Source organism: Cryptomeria japonica, chromosome 9, assembly GCF_030272615.1.
Source record: "Cryptomeria japonica chromosome 9, Sugi_1.0, whole genome shotgun sequence".
In the NCBI taxonomy this organism is placed as follows: Eukaryota; Viridiplantae; Streptophyta; class Pinopsida; order Cupressales; family Cupressaceae; genus Cryptomeria; species Cryptomeria japonica.
In genome coordinates, this window is record NC_081413.1 from 729390492 (window position 1) to 729408654 (window position 18163).

General features: G+C 31.0%; 1 protein-coding gene across 1 annotated transcript; it reads left to right on the plus strand.

The window, feature by feature from the left end:
* The first annotated feature begins 15301 nt into the window (after positions 1-15301).
* Positions 15302-17077, plus strand: LOC131038692 (alpha carbonic anhydrase 7). Its single transcript, XM_057971213.2, has 7 exons — positions 15302-15589; positions 15679-15809; positions 15894-16000; positions 16079-16181; positions 16361-16531; positions 16629-16682; positions 16826-17077. Exons 1-7 carry the CDS (start codon positions 15526-15528, stop codon positions 16943-16945), a joined length of 750 nt encoding a protein of 249 aa, XP_057827196.2. The 5' UTR covers positions 15302-15525; the 3' UTR covers positions 16946-17077.
* Positions 17078-18163: the final 1086 nt, after the last annotated feature.

Sequence of the window (18163 nt, forward strand, 5' to 3'; positions counted from 1 at the left end):
GGCTACAAGTGGATATCAACTAATACAATCACTACATCATTATGTTTTCATACATGTCAATATAAGGGTAGGCCATGAAAGTGTATGTTATAATTATTTGGTTTATCTTATACCAATTTGTAATAAAATGTAATTTGTTATACCAATATCTATCACTAGGCAATAATCACCTTGTAATTCTTTAGTGCATAGTTTGCACAATGGTGGGAATATGTAATTATTTTAGATGAAATAGAATTATTATCAATTGCGAAGTATCATGTTTATAATCCATCACATGTTACTAAGAATTATGAATAAGCTCCCAACTACCTATGATGCTTGAGACAAGTATGGAGGTAGGTAACATCACAAATTTTTTTTATCTAAGAGGGGTTTTTCTTCAACCTAATTATGTTCATTATTAATGTAGGCTTATGAAAATGGATCTTAAGACTCCTTTTAATTATGGACATGAAAATTGTTAAGGGAGAATCAAGGTAGGGTTGTCTAAGAAATGTTTGTTGATTTCTCGAAAGGATTGGACTTAGTGACCTACTTGCCTCAAATGGAAAGCAAGAAAGTATAAATAGAAGGTGTACATCAAGAGTTTGAGGTATTGCAATCTCATTGTAGCAATATTAGTAAAGTGTTGGTTGGTTTGCAAAATGCACATGAAAATAGTAGAGTGTGTGTTGGAAGTGAATGTATTATATTATGTGAAAGCATTAATTGAAATAGTAATTTATAAGAACCAACAAGAAGGGAGAGTTGAGGGTGGTGTCTATATAGGGTAGATGAGTTATGTATTCTAATATATGACAAATTTTCTTGGATAGGTTTCATTATAAACCCCACTAAATTACTTAAAAATTTACACGTCTATATAAATTTATTTTGCTTAGTATATATTAAATTAAAAAACTGATTATATATTTACATTTAGAATGAAATGATTCTAAATTTTTTATGATAATTGCTTGTATTTCATTACCAAATGTTTATTCTAATTGATATAATTGATGTACATAATTAAAATATATTTTGAAAATTATTTAATATGTAAATAAAAGTTGATCTTAACTAAATAAATTATTTAATATGATATAATGAATTTCCTCTTAAGTATCACCATCAAAGGGTATGTGATCTTCATCTACAAAGGGAATGAAACAATCTACAATAGGATCCTATAGGAATGGAGAGATATGAGGGTCTCCATGGATCTCCTAAAGTCTATTCCAAAGTGTGTGGGGGAAATCAATATCCAATGCAATACACATAGAATCATGATCTTGATACTAGATCAAATCACTCCTACATGGTCAATGATGTTACACCAAGATTATATATTTTCTAGTGTTTCTAGTTTAGGTATGACTCCATACATAAAAGGAAAATGATTAAACCACCTAAAACTTATGAAGATACCATTTTACAAAAGAATCATAGTTATCCCTTTCTAATTTTACCACAAAAGGATGAATAGAGAAACCTATGATGCCTCCTCAAATAAAACCTTAAAAAATCAATAAAATCAATACATATCAAACATATCAAACAAATTCATCTCATGTAAGACGGTCATTTTCAAGTGCCAAGATGTCCAAGTAAATGACTAGAATGTGAAATCACAAAAAATGGTCATTTATTCAAGTTTCAACTTAGTGTAGTACTACTAGTAGTACATGTATTGACAAGTTCATAGATATAACTTATGACTTTAACTTATGATTATTTCTATGATGTTGATGGAACTTATACTAATTCATCTTTAGATGTTAAAAAGTATTGTTTGAGTTGCATGGGCATTATGATGTTTTATTTTGTAGAATTTTTCTTATACTTTGATTTAAGTGGATAATATTTCTTAAATGATGCTTATTATTACCCACCTATTAATAATATTATAGATCTATGTGAGTTTCCTTTTTTATATTTAAGTTGCTAAATTGTATTTAATTATAAGTTTTTTTGGAAGGTGAAATGTAAATTAAATAGTTCATAATTGTAAAATATCATGTTTGTAACTGTAATTGTAAATTTTCAAGTTTGTAAATTTTCATGTTTGTATATATATGTAGATTATTTTCACATGATGGATGAGTTTGAAATAGATGAGCTATTAGGTATAGTAGCACCTCCACCTCCACCCCCTCCACCTTCACCTCCACCTCCACCTCCACCAGAGCAGTTGCGACAGACAATTAGGACAAATATTGATGCTCTGATTAGAGATATTCACACTATTAGGCATGAGCCTTATCCACCCCCTCAGTTGTTACGCCTTGCAAATAGTATGCAAGGCATTGTATAGTTTGTGCAGGCATTAGATAGCGAGCTAGATAGCTATCGTAGCTGGCGTGAGGGATTGCGTGCATTTTACGCAGATGGCATCACATACAAACAAGTTAATGATTTAAAAATAACAAAAATAGATTTGAAAAAATATTTTGTGAACCCTAAGATGGGTGAAGAGATAGATCTGAAGAAGCCACAGATCTCTATTCGATGGTGTAGGCACCTGGGCATTGCTAGCCACTTTTGGGAGAGGTGGTGGATGGTCTTTGACCATCCACCACACTCCAATCATGAGGTCCTAATGTACTTTTTGAATAAATTATGGGCAGAATTTGAATTGGGCAAAAAGCCCAATTACTTTGATATTAGATCTTTTCAGGGGGTTGGGAGAGGCATGCCCTAGGATAGGCCAGGAGCAAAATTGAGCGATGGGGTTAGAAACTATGTGCGCGATGATCCATTGGTTCCTCTTCCATCACTTGTTGTTCCAATACCTTCCCATCATCGAGTAGTGGATTTTGCTCTAGGTTCATTGAGTGCCCTATCGGGCAATTTGGTACAGCAGTTGCGGGAGGTGAGGGTTGCCCCCTGCTTAGCACATGTTTGCATGAGTTGTGGGGATGTATGTAGAGGTCCACAGAGTGAGGTTGCCCCTGGAGGAGATGGTGATTTTGATGATGCTGATGCCGCTCATGGTGGTTATGATGATGTTGAGGAGGCTGCACATGCTAATGTCGTCTCTTCATATGTTGATCTCCTATGGGCAGACAATGATTAGCCTAGAGAGGTACAAATTTATTTGTATAATTTACAGTGCAATATTAAATTCCTTATATATACACATATGAACCATAACATGAGTCAATTTTTTCTGAACAGAGGATGAATCACACCACATCATTGAGGAACCGACAGCATGTTACCTCAATACCAAGAGATGTTGGTGCCCCATTTATGGTATGCACTTTCATCTAGATACATTGTATTGATATGTACATTTAAAATAAACAATAATTTTTTTAATGTAATGATTTACATATGATATGTTTTTTCAATTTTGTAGGGTGCTTCATGTAGCACTGAGGTGGGTAGTTCTTCACGTGACCCATGGACCACTGAGGCTCAGCCTCATATACCACTAGTATGTTTTTCATCCATTAATTTGAAGTGTTTACATGCTTACTAATTTAAGTACAACTTTGATTCATGTTCGTTATTTTTTTGCAATTGTAGGCTTCTGGATCGTTTGATGGCGCATCACATGTACGCCTTTGACCATCAGTTACTTTCCCTGCATCACATGTATGCTTTTCTGTGATAATCTTGTAGTCTATATATATATATATACTTTATAGTCTATGTATATATACAAGTATGATTCATGCTTTATATATGTTGTTCAGGTCCACACCACTACCAATATTGGTACGGCTATGGGGTTGAACCAGATGCAACCATCGACATTATCATTTGAGGCACGATGATTACAAAAATAATTTCTAATTTGTTTATTCTGTGTACCTGGCTTTTATATGGATTATCAAAATTGATATACAATGATTTTTTTGCAAGACTTGGCTACGACCACTTTTCTTGTTCATGATAGTGGACCTCCACGTATCAGTGAGGGCATTGTAGAGCATGGTCGTATGGTAATTTATTTTAAAAAATTTAGTATTTAATTACTTTATAAGTGAATTATGCAAGTAACTTCTTCTCATGTAAAATCTTTTAATAATGTGCAGGAGGGTGCAAACACTGATATTGCACAGACACATGATGGTGCATCTCAGGACCACATGCAGCAGGATGATTCATCTCAGCCACCTTTACATGGAGTGAAGAGGACTGCATATGAGATGCACGCGAGTTCTTAGATTGTATATTTTAGATCATGTCATGTTATTGTATTGTGGACTTTTTATGATGACACTTGTTATGTTATCCCGGGACTTTTTATTATGTGATTATATATAGGACTTGTTGTTATGTGTTATGTGATTATATATAGGACTTTTTATTATGTCATTTCCTTGCTATTATGATATCAGGTCGTGTTATGTGATTTGGTGCACTCTAGTGATTATATATGTGATACATTGTTTTGTTATTATGTTATTTGGACTTGTTTTAATGTCATTTCCTTATTAAATTATTATTTCAAGACTTGTTATTATGTCATCAGGAATTGTTATGTGATTGTATGTAGGACTTTTTATTTATGACTTGTTATGTGATCTATTTATGACTTTATATATTAACATTATGATTGATCATCTTATAGTGCAACAATTTATAAATCAATGTGCACAAAACAACATTAAGAATAAGATAACTAATACAATATTGTTTATGAAACCAAAATTGTATCAAATGTAGACAAATACAATGTTAAAGGGACAAAGAAAAACAATTATCATGATTAAATATTTAAAAGAGTTCACACAAGTATCGACTTATTAATTATAAATGAATCTCATGGACTTCATGGTACTAAAATAAAAAAGTACACTATAAATATAGATTTGTCATACAATGATAAATATAGAGTCAGGTCATATTTAAGACATAATTCTATCTTTGAACTTACAATTAATCTATGAAGAGATTACAATAAAATAAATATATCATAAAAAATTAGAATTCAATTGTAACACAATTACTATGTGCACAAAATAACATTAAGAAGAAGATAACTAATACAATGTTGTTTATGAAACCAAAAAAATGTAGACAAATACAATGTTAAAGGGACAAAGAAAAATAATTATCATGATTAAATATAAAAGAGTTCACACAAGTAACACAAACTTACATGCATATAAATTTGATTCAACCCAATGTACCATCTGCATCCTCTCTCTTCTACAATGCGTCTATGATTGCCTCATGCTCTTCTACTGAAAGTGTCCACAATACCTTATTAGCAGGTCTACCTTTGTATCTTTCTAATTTGATGTTTGTTGCCACCACCAAATGAGAATAGTGTATAATCTTCTTTTCTGATTGGTAGTCCTCATAAGCTGGTAAGTCATTCCTTCTTGTTAAGTATTTGCATAGCCATGTACCAACCACCACAACAGACCCAACTGGATACTGAAAACCATCATCATCTACTTGATCACATATCAACTCTTTCTTAGGTTCTACACATCTAGCTAGCCAATACTCAACCTGCTCATCATTATCCTCAGGTGCAACAACAGCATACACATGTCCTATAAAACAAATTTAAGTACAATGTGTAGAAATAAAACTTGTTAGAATTTATAATTCAAATATGTAATCATAAATTATATGACAATACATAAAAATATATAATTTAAAGTTATAAACAATAAATTGAATTAAATTACCAGGTTGTATGAGGTCCGAAACACGATCATAATCTTCTGATGCAAATGCATGATTGGGGTCTTCATTTCTTCTAACATCTTCATATTGTGTCTCAGTAGGTGTTAAGGATTTGTGTTGCCATTATTCGACCCATTTCGTATTCTCGCATTCTTCCCATTCACCTGCAAGACAAAATTGACAAAAACATGCAAGCTCTCTAGTCCATATAGTCCAAGTGTTAGAATTAGAACTCTTAAATGAATGTCATCTAGCTGACCCATTTATTGTATCACAATCATATCTTGGAAGGATATTCTCCTCTTTAACTAGCCAGAAGAAACGTCTAATTGTAGAGTTCTGACTTGATCATGTGGATAAATTTGCACTACACCAATCCACAATTGCACTTGCATTTTTAAATTTAGCCTTTTCCTCGAATTTGAGTTGCTCTCTACAAAGGGCTCTCTTAACACATGCACTGACACCGTCATGTTCTCCTTTCCCGTGTCCAGCCTCAAAAAACTCCAAATGTGTTCGATATTAGTTTTCTTATGAATCCTACTCAACCAATAAAACATTCTAGCATTCTTGAACTGCCCTGTGCAATTATCAGACCATATTAGATGTTGTGTCATCTAAATTTCTCTCTCCCTCAAATTTTGAAAAAAGGTCTTGAAGCAAAACTGGACAAACTTAGATGAGTGTAATTTATTATCACTCATATAGAAATGGTACTCTCTCAAAATTTTGCGATCCTCTTGTGTACTATCTGGTGCATGCCTATAGACAATATGGACAAAAATTGATACCTGCACTGAATTGTAGTATTGTGATTGTACCTCATCTTATGGTGCAAGCGTGTAGTTCTCTACAAAGTCAACAACCGAAAGTATACCACCAACAGGAAATGTATCCTTACATATTCGAAACTGACCATCGAGCCATCTAGCATTTTGAGTGTGTTTAACATATTTAGGTATGATGTTACTCTTGAATTCATTCATAAATGCATGAACACTCACTTTTTCAGTGATTAGATCGCATCGTTTTCCAACCTTTCCATCCTTCAGTGGATACTCAATAGTTTTAAATCTTTTAACATCAATTAATTGTTGTCCAAAATCATTTGAAAGATTTTCATGCAAACATTCATCCAACAATGAAAGATTGCCACATATATCACATACACCAGAAACACATGCATTGAAAAGGAAATTTTGTTCATTTAGTGGGTTGCAAAACAAACTTGAAATAAATTCCTTTATAGTTTCAGGTGGTATATTTATACCACATTCTTGGAACATTCCATTACTATGCATGGTAACACGTATATATCGAAATACATCATAATGGTAGCGAAATTGAACATGAGTTTTGCAACAACATGTGACTCTTTCCTTGTTTATTCGAACATACCAAGGTTTACACTTTTCAAAAGACCTTTGACAAATGCTAATAGTCAACACTTTATCATCCAAATTTTTTTATACAATTCAGTTTGAGTCATGTCCAATAGGTGTTTTGGATGTGGATCACGAATTTTTGACCCAACTCTTAATTTAAGAACATCTCTAACATTAGGTGATACTCTCGTATTATCGTGCCAGAATTTTTCGATCAAATTTTTGACTTCACCAGTAAGTTTCATATCAGACCTTGGTAGTCTACCACTAAAAGTCCACAATTTGTTTGCCGGATCACTTTCAAAATTAACTCTTCTTTTTACAGCTCTTGACAAAGTTTTGCGATGAATATTAAGATATCCACTTATGTTACTCATCATTCTTTTATTAGAAGTTGTTTGGCTTACTAAAGTTGTTATTATTGCCCGTCGTACCGCATTTTTATCTTTAGAACGACTTTTCTTTCCAATTGTATCAAAGGCGCTAGCAACAGTCGATACAACTTGTTTTAAAGACTCCTCCTTCTTCTTGGGTTTGACATAAAAGCCTAACTTCTTCATCACTTTTCGCATTTTAGTCATTTTAATTAGTTGTACCATTAATTGACATTGAAACCCAAATTTCTTATTATAAAAAAAATGTCTAAACAATCTATTTGCATGTGTCCTAATCTGTCTCCATGAAACCAAGCCAGGAAGGTTGTCTAGTACATCACTTTTAATTTCAAATTTTTCATTCATTTGATTATCATTCAAACATGTTTCATTTTCAATTGGTGTTTCCATGTCTACATACACATTATTGGTTTTAGTTGCAGGTGGATTTTCAATTTCATTTGGAGTTTCAAATTTGGTTTCAATTTCATTTGGAGTTTCAAATTTGGTTTCAATTTCAGTTTCAAGTTGAGATCTAGTTTCAATTGGGGTTTCAATTTGGATTTCAATTTCACTTTCAACTTGACTTCTAATTTCATTTGGGGTTTGATTTTCAATTAGAATTTCATTTAATAAGTAACCTGCTTCTACTAAATCACCAATTTCTTCATGAGAAAAAACATAGGGCTGTGAAGACATACCCGTATCCAATAATGGATTAGAAGATGCACCTGAATTAAATGGTTCTATTGTGTTTCCTTCGTCAACATTTATGGTCTCATTGATGTTCTCCTCTTCTAAAATGATTGTGGAACTTGAAGCTCCTTGTCTCATTCTTGATCTTCTCTCTCGTTGACGCATTGCCTCCTTCTCCCTATTTGCTACAATCTCCTTAGTTGTCAGAACCTTCCTTTGCCTCTTCCTGCATTGATTTGATCCCATGGCTACACCAAAATTTGAATTCGAATCAATCTCCTTACCAAATCGACAATAAGACAAACAAAGAGAATGATTAATCAAAACATTCTCTTTGCAAATCATACCTATCGGCCAATGATTGAAAAATCATTCAATCATTGGGATTTGTGCTTGTGGGCCAGATTCTGGCCCAACAAATCTTTTCAAAAATGGGCACCCGTTTCGCTTTCAACGGTATAGAGTGAAACGGGTGCCCGTTTTTTGAATTTAAAAAACAGGTGCCCTTTTTTTAAAATTAGGGGCGGGAAACATTCCTTAGCTTTGTTTTTTGCTTCGGGATAGGCTTGGTCTCACCAAGCCTATGCTTGGACCTCCAAAAAAATGACTAAGGTAAATTAACATCAGATTTCTACCTTGGCCTAATTTTTTGAGGGCCTTTCTGATTGAATTTTTTGACGAAACGAAAACCCATTAGAGTTTTCAGCGTCCTGATTTCAGAAATGTAAATTTTATAGTGATAAGATTACTTTTACTATTTTTATATTATTTATTAATCAAAAGTGGAACCTAAACCTAAAATACCAAGGTTCACTAAAACTTTAATAACTTTTTGGTTTTTAGGATTTTAGAAAAATAAATTATATGGCATCAATCTACATACAATTCTTTTGAATATTAAAAAAAAAATGGAAAAATATGAAATTTTCATCAAATTATGGTGGTCGTACACCCAATGTTTTGAAAATATACTTTATTGTTAGTTAAAAATTAATTAAAAAAAATATATTCAATAAAAAAATAAGCAAAAATATTCTCATCAATATTTGGTGTCTTAGGTATCATTCCCAGAAGGATTTGCAAAAATTCATTTATTTATATCAAAAAAGGGTGGTCGTACACATGCGTGGTATGGTCCTGAAACAGGCATTTTGAAAAACTGGTTTTTAAACATGCCTACTAAAAAGGGATTTCTACCATGTGGGTATTAAAATAAATTACATATTTGAAAAGTAGACTCTAAGCACTACATTTTCTATTACTGAAGATTTTTGAGATTCAATCTCTAAGTGCATCAAAATTTGACTTCAATCGACATAAAATTTGAAAACCAGAGAAAACACTTCCACTTTTTGCCCAAAAGTGGGACTCAACTTCTTGTAGCCACCCAGTGCTTAGGTGGATTTTTCAGATCATTCCTAAAATCTACATTTAGTTACATTATCATATCATGGCATTTAGTTTCATATCGTCATCATCATCATCATCATCATCATCATCATCTATTCACATTCATCATTGTATGCATCACATGCATATCTCTCGCATCATCATGGAATCTTTCTTCACTTTCATATCTTCATCATTCATCCAACTCTCATCTATCATGTCTTATATAGGATGTATCTTTTCTGAAACTAGACGTTTTGATCAAGTCTTATACAGGATATATAGTTCCTAAAACCAAACTTTTTGACCATCTTTGTCTTATACATGAGGTGTCAATCTTGAAACAGGACTTGATCTCAATATTATCAATTCTATCAATCGGTTTCATTTGATCCATTCTATCATGTCTTATACAATATGTATCTTTCCTGAAATTGATTAGGTCTTATACAGGATATATCATTCCTGAAACTAGACGTTTTGATCATCTTTGTCTTATAAAGGAGGTGTTGTTCCCGAAACCAGACTTGATCTCAATCTTATCAATTATATCAATCAATTTCATCTAATCTATTCTATCATGTCTTATACAGGATGTATCTTTCTTGAAACCAGATATTTTGATCAGGTCTTATAAAGGATATATCATTCTTGTAACCAGACGTTTTGATCATCTTTGTCTTATACAGGGGGTGTCATTCCTGAAACCAGACTTGATCTCAATCTTATAAATTCTATCAATCCATTTCATCTAATCCATTTCATCTAATCCATTCTATCATGTCTTATACAAGATGTATCTTTCCTAAAACTGGATGTTTTGATCAGGTCTTATATAGGATATATCGTTCTTGAAACCAAACATTTTGAACATCTTTGCCTTATACAAGAGGTGTCATTCCTGAAACCAGACTTGATCTCATTCTTATCAATCTGATCAATCTTATCAAACCCATGCATGGCATCAACTATCCACTCTTCTATCTTTCAAATAACATTCTTCTTCTTTCTATAGATCATTCATGCCTTTAGTGCACGAACGATCTCCAGAGGGGGCATTTTCATATCGAATCTCCATATCAATCTCATATCAACACCAACTTAATATCAACTTTTCATACCAAATCAATTCTTCATACTCGGGGCATCATATCGACAATGTTGGCAATGACATCATATCGGGAATTTTTGGGGACATATCAAGCATTTTTCTTTGAATCAACATGTGGTCACACGTCGCTTCAAAGAGAGGAAAAATCTAGACACCTAAAACTTGCACAACTAATTAAATGAATTCTATTTGTTTAATCATCATTTATTTGCCTATTAATTAGACTAAGGTTTAATTAATATCCCTATTCTTCCAATCAACCTATTAATCAAATTAAAGATTTGATTAAAATCCTTTTCTTCTAGCCTAACATATTAGTTAAACTAAGGTTTGATTAAGTACCCTTTAGCCATTTAATTGAATATATCTTATTTATTTAATTAAAACCCCCTTTTTCCCTTTCAATCGAATTTAAATTTGATTAAAATCCCTTTAAATTTAAATAAATCATTATTTATTTGTGAATAGTCACCCCCCCACTTGCAAAATCCTACAAATGCAGGTTGCACCCCTTCTGGCTAAAATAAATCTTTTATTTTATCTAAAAATGTCTATTTCCCTCCACTTGCATTCTCCTACATTTTCTATTAGCATGCTAATATTCTTATAGAACCCCTCTAATCCCTCATTAACTAGCCTAATTCCTCTAGTCATGTTACATCCCTAAATTTGGGGTATTCACTTCTCCAAATTTGGGGGAAGTCTTCCAAATTTGGGGAAAGTTATTTTATTATCTAGTGCAATATTTTTTTTTAAACTTTAGTGAAATGGTGGATGGTTGTCTTTTATAGACTTTTTATTTTTATTCTTTTTGTAGTTTACTTTATATATTTTATATTTATCATGTTTCACTATATATATCTTCTCCACTCTAATTAGAGTAATCTAAGGATAGGTTAAGAGTTGATCCTTAATCCAATGGTTCAATTGCATGTAAATTATTGGCCTAAGGAAATTTGCATTATATATGTAGTGCATTTCATACTCTAAACTAAGAACATTTAAAACTTCCATCAATAAGAACCTTGCCATTAGATTCATTATCAAGACCTTATTATTTATTTTAATAAAATGGTTTAGTTTATCCAATGTGTGCAATCAATTCGATTATTATTATTTACCTATTAAAGATATAGGTTGGCTACTAGATTCTTATTCTTTTCATTCACTTGAATGGCTTGGGCATGGATAGATTTTTTAAAGATATTTTTGGGCCCTTCTCAAATTCAATCCCTAGATGTATAAGTCATTAATGTCTTTGCATGAACTTCTCTATCTATGATGACTATTCTTCTTAACTATGCCCATCTCTTTCCCTTGTACTTAGAACTATAAAACCTTTAAAAAATCACCTACTACTATTTCACTTAAGTTAATTGATTTATTATATTAGCTCATTATGAAAATCTATTTACAAATTGAAACTAAACCACAATTAAATATAAAATTAAGATAGTGATAAACATCCTTAAGTTTTCCCTCTTTTCCCTCTTCTTACTTTAAGAATGATTTCCCACTATTATAAGAAAAAATTACAAAATGGTACTTGGTAAATTGCAAGATCTAAAAAAACCAGATATGAGTGTAGAAGGCCCTTCTGATCCATCATATATTTGAGGCAGTTATTGTCAAGTAGAGAGATTGATATTGTCAATGCTATTGTTTCTAGGGCAACTTGCTCAGAGACTTGATATTTGAGTAGCAGATGAAGCTGATGTCCTCTGCTATGCTTTCCAGCGTTGAGTTCTATTGTTATGTTAGGTACTAATAAATAGTCTGTAAGACTATTACAACTTTGTAATCAACGGCTGGTAGCAAGGTAATCTAATCATGACGATTCACAGATATATTTATATTTTAATGCCTTTAACTTATATTATATGAGTGGTGGAAGTGTGTTAACATTATGTTAGGAGTTTATTTTGGAATATTACGGCTATCCTTTCCAAAATAATTTTTTTTAATTGTATTTAATATAGTGAAATATTTTTTACATATATTTAATTTGTTTATTTATAACGGTTAAATGTTGGTTTAATTTAATTATTTGTTAAACATTGTTTATATAAAATATTATATAATATAAGCAATCTTTTAAATTTTTAAAAAATTTATGTATTTTTTTATTCAATATATAAATAGAAACAATACATAAATTTTTTAAGTATATATATATATATATATATATATATATATATATATATATAAATATAAAATTCCATCAATTAATATCAAATATTTTTAATAGTTTAATATATTTTATTATATTCTTTTTTCAAGAGATAATAAAAATATTTATTTTTTAATTTTTAAATTTTACAATTTAATTGATAACTAAAATTGTAATCAGTCAAAAATTAAATATAAAATTTTCTAAAGGACAAAATTTTCTTAAGGAATAAGATGCATAAAAATTAAAAGTATTAACCCAAATTTTTACATAAGAACAATATTTCTATTGGAACTTTGCATTAATGTTGTATGGCCCAAAATAAACATATTCTTGCATGTACTACTACTTAACTCCCATTGAACCCTAATGTGCAACCCCTAAAAACAGTCATATTTAATTTTTTTATATTTCCCAAGATTTTAAGTGAAGATAAAATAGAGTCATTCAAAAATAAATACACCTATAAAAGGTATTTGCAACAATGGTATGGCTATAATCATTTAAAAATAAATGCAAATTCAGAAAAAGTATCTGCAACAATGACATGTAAATATTATTTGTATAAAATAATAAGAAACTTCCAAACCCTCTCTATAAAAAGCTACAAACTTCCAAACCCTCTCTATAAAAAGCTACAAACTTACTCTCAAGATTAGTCACAGTTGTTGCACCATAAAAGAAACAAAATGTGTACTCTAGATCTACTACAAACCCTACAAAAAATTTAAAAAAATAAGCATAATTATAAATAAACACAAGAAAGCCTCACTCACACAAAATTGAAGAGCACAAACTCATATGCAAATTAAACACAAATGCATGCTAGTAAAATCATTAATCTTGAGAAAATTATCTTTTACTCACAATCTATACCTCCTAGAAATCATTTCAATCTCCTAAATGTCTTCATATTTTACATTCATGTCTACCAATAAAGTGCAAACTATGGCACACACAATATAAACAAACTTAATAGAAACATCATTCCATGAGTTGGTCATATAACATTAACTTGATGAGCTAGTTGCAAAACAAGTTGTGCATAATGAAAATATAGTTTAGTTTTTGCTAGATGATATTTAATTGTTATAATTTTTTCTTTCATATTTAATCAAAAAATGTAAAAACTACTCAAGATGTTATGAATCAGTTGTGCAAAAAAAATTTTAAAAATTATCCAAAATCTTAGATAAATTAATTCAAAAATATGAATCTAATAGTGTATCTACCTATAAAAGAGACTAGTTCACATTCTAGTTAAACATCCCAATAACAATTTTATGTCTCTCTACTAGAAATAGAATTTTTTTGGTTTACCAAAAATGACCTCTTATTAATGATATAACTCTTGAAATTAGGCATCTAACCTAAGACTTGGGATTGATAGGTATATATAGTCCCTTTCTTACAATAAGATGCTATGAATTCATTTCACATGTAGATTTTAGTTGTCTTTATTATTGTTTGAAGTTATGTTCAAATACACATGCATACACATATACATACAAATCACCTCTTATTAATGATATAACTCCACAATCAAACATCTAACATAAGAGTTGGGATTGATAGGTATGCATAATCTCCTTCTTACAATAAGACATGGCATCTTCATTTCACATGTACATTTTAATTGTTTTTATCATTTAAAGTTATGTTAAAATACTCTGAGTATTTATTTGACAAAAGTGAATGGTAACGGAATCCATCAATGCATTCAAATAGATAATAAGTACATGTTTTACTAGATGACACTATTTGATAGCTATGTATTCCTACTCCTTTACAATAAGATGACAATTATTTAATGTCTTGTTTGATAGTATCGTGGTCCTAATTCTTCACATGTAAAGCATCTGCTCTTTCTCACATGCAACATTGTTTACCCTGTTAAAAGAGACTAGTTCACATTCTAGTTAAATATCATCTAATCCAATAGAAAATAGCAAATAACAATTTTATGTCTCTTTACTAAAAATAATACTTTTTTTAATTTACTAAAAAGTGACCTCTTATTAATGATATGACCCTTGAAATCAAGCATCTAGCATGAGACTTGGGTTTGACAGGTATGTTTAGTCTCTTTACAATAAGACAATATATTCATTTCACATGTACATTTTAATTGTCTTTATCATTTGAAGATATGTTCAAATATACTATGGATATTTATTTGACACACGTCAGCTGATAGTGAAGTCCAATAATGCACTCAAATAGACAATAAGTACATTTATTACTCCATAACACTATTTGATAGGGATGTATTCCCAGTCCTTCCCAATAAGACAACAATTGTTTAATAAATGTCATATTTAATATCTCAATCCTTCCTAATCAGCCAACAATTGTTTAACTAGTGTATTGTTTGATAGTACAATTATTCACATGTAAAGCATCTGTTCTTTTTCACATGCAACACTATTCTACCCTATCATCTCCATCACAATTACGTCTAAATTGTATTCTCCTTCTATTTCTCACGTTTTGATTGCAGTGCTTATCAGGTCTTTGTACTGAGCCAATTTCAATAAGTCACTATGAATCAAAATAATTCACACGCAGAGGTAAACATTCAAAGTTGGAACGTACGCGGAAACAGCTCCATTCATTTATGCATGTAAATACAAATTTAACCAGAGTTAAACCACAAGGGTAGTATAATCGAGGTGAGCACTAGAGTTCACATAAGGCTTTATAAATACGCAGCATAAGAAAGCATTCGAGATATACAGATTACTTGGAATTTGCAAGCTTAGTAGGATGGCGCGAATTCTGTTTTGGTGTATGTTGGCCCTCACTGGACTGCTATTGCTCCAAGCCCAAGGTAACATTTAACAATCATACTCATTCACTATTCTTCATTTTCTCTGTTTCATTACAAAGTATGAGGATGAATGGTGGTGCAAATTGCAGGGGAAGGAGAGAAACAATCTCCCATCAATATACAAACCGCGAATGTTCAAAACAATGAAGCTCTTGGGGTATTGAACAAGGGATATTCAGCTGCACACGCAACAATGATCAATAAAGGCTATGAAATTCAGGTTACTATTCCTCTTTCTCTTTTCTTCTCTGCTGCCCCTATAACAATACAACATGCTGTATAATATATGTTGAATGCAATACAGGTAGCGTGGTCTGAATACGCAGGGAGTGTTGTAATAGAAGGTGTAGAATACAAATTAAGTCAGAGCCATTGGCATCAACCATCTGAACACACCATAAACGGCCTAAGGTAGTAACTTATATACCTTGTCTCTCTACTAATGATTGTGCTACTAAACCTATACTATAATTTGGGTGTGATGGTTAGATATCCTTTTGAGTTACACATGGTCCATATATCAGATGACGGCTCCATTGCAGTTATTGGTATCCTCTACGAGTTTGGAAAGCCTGATGATTTTCTCACAAAGGTACTATTGTCTTTCTATTGTTGTACTACTACATATATAAATAGGTATATGAAAATTTATCCCCAAATTAAAGACTTAAATGTTTTGGAAGTATATATAATAGTTTCTCTAGAATAACACCCAAAAGAATAGAATTGTGTTATGGTGTTGATATAGTGCCTGCATGCATTTGATTACAGCTTGAGTGGGCCATTCACAAGATTGGGCAACCCCATGCAGAAGATATAGATTTGCATAGTGTAAATCCCAACGATATCGGGCTTAGAAGAGATGAAGCGTATTATCGATACAGTGGATCCCTTACCACTTATCCATTCAATGAAGAGGTCACCTGGACCGTAATCAAACATGTATTTTACCTCAACTTATTGTCTTTATACTAACAAGCTACTCCTTTTTCATAACTAAAAAAAATTACTCCCATTGTGATTTATTTTATCTACTCAGCCGAAGACTGCTACCCCCGAGCAAGTGAGGGATTTGTGGAATGCGTTGAATGGGGTAAATTTTCATATACTATACTACATTTTTATCATGATTTTGTGAAGATATTCAAGATTAACTACCATATATTTGATTACTTTAACATTATTAAGTACCATACATTTTTAAGATCTAAAGGAATTTTGGTTGCAATATAACAGAAGGCGAATTCAAGAGAGGTGCAGCCATTAAACGGTAGAGTTGTTGAAGAGTATGAGCCTCTTGTCGACATTTCAGAAACGTACAAAGCACGACAGACCATCCTATCGGGTTCATCTTAGAAATATTTGGCAGTACTATGTAAAGTTTGCTATGTTAAGATAATAATAAATAGTCTGCAAGACTATAACATCTTTGTAATGGAGGGCTAGTGGCAAGGTAATATATCTATGTATATTTTAACGTTCTTGACATATTATATGAGTTGTGGATTAGTGTTACTTTATTGCAGACTTTATTCTTCAATAATTACTGTTATCTTTTCGAAATAAAATGGTTTTATGTTTTTTGTTTTTCTTTGTATTAAGTGTATTCAGATATATTGAATACACTTTAATATATTAAATTTAGATGGGTTTTTATAATTAGTAAATGTTGGATTAATTTTATTATTTATTAAATTTTATTGATATTAAGAGATCCCATTATATATTAATTATTATTTACATCTTTTGTTTTAATTAAAAATTATATATAATTTTGAAAACTATAATGAACAAAATCAAGAAGAAACTTGTTTTAAGATATAACAAATAATCATAATAATTAAATATATTTTATTGTGTTTCTATTTTATTTTTTTTGAAAGTTCATTATTTTATTTACTAATTACATTATATTCCATTAAAATTTCAATCATGAAAATTGTTAGGACAATAATATTTTCTTAAGCTTAATTAGGATTAATAAATTAAGATGTTGATAATTTAATATTGGTTAACTTACAACTAAAAGTTAAGATAAGAAATAAAGGTAAAGTGTTTGTGGCATTTGGCTTGTGGTACTTTGAATAAGAACAAAAAATGATGATCAATATATTTGAATTTTTCTAGCATAGAAAAATAGGCAACTTGGATGCACTCATTGTCTAAAATTATGTATTGAGTTTTCATTGTCTTTAGGTTTGTCTCATGGGTTTAGGTAATTTCTATAGGCACAATTTTATCATGTAACCCACAAATATAATCCTATTGATCACAATATTTTATTCTTTATTTTCCTAAACCATCCACTTCTATTGGCATATGTCATTCAAAATCACATTAAGAAGGTTATTCAATCACTCCAAGTTCAACTAAGTTAAACACAAAATAGGTGGGATTAAACACAACTTGAAAATGGATTTTTAAATTTGGAGGTTATATATTGTTGTGTAAGTGGAAGCATAAACCCAAAATAATTAAATATTGTAGCAAAAATTATTTGTAAATAAGTAATGAAGAAGGTAGAATAGAAGAGACAAATAAAAAACAAGACACAAATCCACATGGTAAAACTTT

Excerpts from the sequence above, each read along its gene's own strand:
- LOC131038692 (XM_057971213.2), top strand. The coding sequence starts at position 15,526 with ATGGCGCGAATTCTGTTTTGGTGTATGTTGGCCCTCACTGGACTGCTA. Across the intron at positions 16,001-16,078 it reads CACACCATAAACGGCCTAAG|ATATCCTTTTGAGTTACACA; the intron begins GTAGTAACTTAT and ends TGTGATGGTTAG. Across the intron at positions 16,532-16,628 it reads CCTGGACCGTAATCAAACAT|CCGAAGACTGCTACCCCCGA; the intron begins GTATTTTACCTC and ends TTATCTACTCAG.